Source organism: Lottia gigantea, assembly GCF_000327385.1.
Source record: "Lottia gigantea unplaced genomic scaffold LOTGIsca_768, whole genome shotgun sequence".
Classification (NCBI taxonomy): Eukaryota; Metazoa; Mollusca; class Gastropoda; family Lottiidae; genus Lottia; species Lottia gigantea.
Genome location: NW_008710562.1, coordinates 289 through 4,567, shown reverse-complemented (window position 1 = coordinate 4,567; position 4,279 = coordinate 289). Strand labels below are relative to the sequence as shown.

General features: G+C 34.5%; 1 protein-coding gene across 1 annotated transcript; it reads left to right on the top strand.

Annotated features, from left to right (window-relative positions):
- Nucleotides 1-689: 689 nt before the first annotated feature.
- LOTGIDRAFT_176110 (hypothetical protein) lies at nucleotides 690-3,999 on the top strand (the record flags this gene model as incomplete). Its single annotated transcript, XM_009066458.1, has 4 exons — nucleotides 690-936; nucleotides 1,373-1,434; nucleotides 1,925-2,050; nucleotides 2,869-3,999. The coding sequence occupies 4 exons, from the start codon at nucleotides 690-692 to the stop codon at nucleotides 3,997-3,999; spliced, it is 1,566 nt and encodes a 521-aa protein (XP_009064706.1).
- Nucleotides 4,000-4,279: the final 280 nt, after the last annotated feature.

Sequence of the window (4,279 nt, the reverse complement as noted above, 5' to 3'; positions counted from 1 at the left end):
GACCGAGTACCTATGAAGAATGATAAACTGTAAACATGAAGAGCTCGTGGATAAACAACACAAAAAACGTCAGGTTTTAAAGAACATACTATGTCTTCTATATCCTTATTTGAATTGTCTTTGTGACCTATATATATTAACAATATCTATACTTAAAACGACTTAATTCTACACAGGTTTAAAGATTACGACTATATCTCACAAAATAACCGGATCTTCTTTACTGACCTGAATTCAACTGACAAGGTAAGATATATTTATTTATATCTTGTCAAAAGCTACAAGTATGAAGACAGAAGTGAGACGAATTGCAATGCATAGTATAAGAGTAGGAAACAGTTTCGATCAAAATCCTACAATGATATACATTTTCTATTCATTAGAGGTTTGAAAGAATAGCATTTATTAGTTTGGTTTAAGGCATGAAATGATATTAGTGATTGAAAATGAAGTGTAAATTGATATTCAAGTGTAATACTCTGATTTTATGAACAATTGAAAAACTTATTAAGAATACAATATGTTTGATCAGAAATAAATTGCGGTGTTAGAAACATAATGAATGTTCACACATCTTACATTGACAGCGACAGACAGCCGTTTGATGACTTCCATCAAATAAATCATATCCGGGTTGATGAAACCAAAGTGAAAAACAGTTTGGATTGAGTTTGATGTCGATCTGCAGGATGAGTGGACTACGGAAACTGAAACTGTTTCAATGTCGAACGAATCATTTTTTATTACTAGCATTTATTGTATGGACATCAGTGTTCCTGATATTTTGGAGAGCTAGAGATGCGACAAGCAATGCTATACTTCACAAAAGATGCAAGGAATGTATGAATACAACAGGTGTTNTGAGGGCTGCATCTAAGCATTCTACAGAATATCGAGGTCTGACACCCATCTACATAGTAGAGGAACATCATGAAGGTAATAAATTAAAACATTAGTTTTGTATGCCACATTATTCGCTAAGAATATAGAGTAGATTAGTACGATTAGTCAGTCTAGTGTACTTCGGACGTGATGCAAGCAGAAAATGCACCAATTTCAAGTTATGTCGATGAGTTAGACATGTTAAGATGGCGGGAACGACATTATTTCTTAATCACCATAAACCGAGGACGTTCTGAAACCATACTTCCAATGAATTTAATTCCCGCCAACAGACTTGTACCGTAGTGCAGGGTAGTCCAACGTGTTGCATTGGGTTGGTTGACGCAATTTGCTTGAAACGGGCCACAACATTTGCGAGTGCACACAAGACACCAGCCGATCATTAGGTCTTAAATCATGTGAAAGGTTTCACAATTCAGAATTTCTCTACAGATCACACTGTCTTAGTTTAGATTTCATTTTATTTCAGTGTTGCCATATTGGTTTGGAGCAGTTCAGAAAGGTTTAATACCTAAAACAAATAATGTACTCGTAAGTCTTTGCTGTGCAACTATTTCTTTATTGAAAAATTAAACATTAAACATTCCTGGGTTGTTTGATACATTAAACATTATTATAGCTTCAGTATATTAAACATCTGCAACCAGCGTAATTATACGATTCAATAAAATAAATTTCTGAAAAGCTGAAAAAATTCTTATTATGCGTGATGTGATGTTAGTGCTGACATTTATTTCAACAAATTTCACTCTGGTTGCGCAACGTCTTCTCCTCAGTTTTGGGTAATTTAAAGATCGTCATTTTTTGGAGAAAGGGTGCTATTCATGTACACGTATATCAAAACGAATATAATAAGAAACGCCCAAACTCCCTCCCCCTCCCCCTCCCCCTCCCTTCCCTCTCGGAACAATATATTAATTCTTAAAAAATTCCGTTGGAGGTGCCCCATCAAACTTATTTCCACGGGCCCACACTCATCTAGTTGAACCAATGAAATTAAGGCATTAATTTGATATTGTAGTTACATATTGATGGACATATTGATGGTGCTCCGCCTCCTATCTTTGAAATTCTACCATTGTTTAGACAACCCGTATCTAGTGCAGACGTTAGCGCCATGATGCAAGAAAATGATGTGTTTATAGCAGTAAGTTTTGGAACGTTTTTCTACCCTCTCCACCAATGTATATACACCTGCGAAAAAGTGCTCGGTCACTTAAATATAGTCGGGGGTAGACTTGATAGACTCTTTAATGGTTCAGCTTTGTATAGATACCAAAAGTTTGCCAAATTAGCCTTTCGTCATGATGAAAATTCTCAAAAATCAGCGATCCAAAAATGGATCGGAGTACCAACTATTAAGAGTGAATTTATTACTGGTCTTAAACGTGACAATTATCCATCCGTACATCTTGTCCGACAAACTGTTTATTATTTTTGTCGGGTTTTTGTCTTAATTTAATACTGTGCTACGATACCTCTGCTCCACAGCAATTATTTTCATGATTCAACAACTCATACTCACTGATGTTGATATACCGTTAAAAACGATACTATTGTAAATAAATGTAATGCTGTTAAATAAAGTTTCTCTAGGCATACACTTTCACATTGAATTAAAATATAACAACCGGATACATATACAAGCAGCATGCTATTTAAATATAGAGTGTTCAATCTGGTAACCGACCGTATCGGGTACAAAATGTAGCAGTTTTCAATGTTCAGAATCGTTGCCTTTTTCCTTGGTAAATGAGGTTACTGCATAGTTTCGTTTTACAGAAATGACGAATGCTCAAATAGGGGAAACAGCATCATCAGCGTAATGTGGTCACAGACATCAAATTTCAAATTCAAAAGTATTTTTTCAAATTCGAAATTCAAAAATTCAAAAACATGTCGTATATGAGCTTCCGTAATGTGTGATCATATTGTATATTTTATGATGTATCTTTCTAACTCCAGGGTGCTGCACAATCTGGTCTTATTTCAAGATTTATATGGGTATGGCCGCCATGGGATAGAAATTTAACAGCCATTAACAATGATCATATACAAGCAACGGTAGAAATGGGATTAGTTAAAGGTTTACCACAAGGTCATGCATATCCAGTCTGTTTTTGTTTGATAGCTTCAGAACCGTCAACAGCTTCGACATTGTCCTTAATGAATAAATGTTTACATTTAACAGTAGACGATTCTGAACTGTATTTGTCTGAGTCAGAAATCCCAAAATCAAAATGTGATATTAAGAGGACTTTAAGCGTAGAAGTTGTGAATGAAAATAAAGCATTAGAACTGTCTAAAAGTGGTAACTGGTTGAAAGAAAATGATAACATTATTTTAGATATTGATGAAGATTATTATGGTTGCGAGCCTGCCATACAACCACTATACGATGTAGGAATTACTTATAAAGAAAGTGACACAATGACTGATCTAATCGGTAAGATATTCTGTCCCGTTGACATTAACCAAGAACGACAATTTGATACTATATTTTATGATTTGATTCAGCAGATTAAAACAATTAAGTCGTACTCACAACGTCGGAATCTGAAAGTTTCTAAAGAAAATGAAAGCAAAGTATTATTTACTGCTCTGAAGGATAAAGTGAAGAGTAATAACCTAGAGCAATATTTATGTAAGGATAAATCGTTAGATAGAGCAATCATTGTATTAATTAAATATCTATTCTCTGCTACACAATCTCAACTTTCTGCTATCTCTAAAGTTGGTTTATGCTTAAGCATCTCTTCCAAAACGTTTGAGTTCAACCCAGCAGATGGAATGAGATTATGTGATGGATTCAATAGACCGAATAGAACCATGGTTGTCTTCCATACGCCCGATTTACCAGAAATTAACATAAGAACTGCTAATCTGGAGGGTATTTTAAGAAGTACACCAACACCAGCTATCGTGACAATCTGTCGTTCTGTCAGAGATGGTTATTCACCATTAAAATACTTTGAGAAAATAGAATCTGATATTTTAAAAACATTAAAAAATACTTATAATATCAATCATGATTCTATACATTATGATGATGGATTGCTAGGGGGTAAAGCAGGCTTGCCCTCGAGACATTTATGATTTATTATGATAATAAAAAACATTTTCAAATTGAATAAGTTATAATTGTCAATCTGCCATTCAAAAATTGAACTGCATTTGCACACCGATCTTCAGAAGCAATTCTCTGAATTTCAAGTTCCCTACTTTGCTTAGTCCTCATGATAAGGCTTTCAGTGACCAAGTCTTTTCATAAAGTAATTTCGTGAGATTTTCTCTCGAAAGCCGGGTAATAGACCTACTTCAAAGTTGAAAATTTTCCTGTTTTCGGTTGAAATAGACGCACAGTATGTTCAAATTC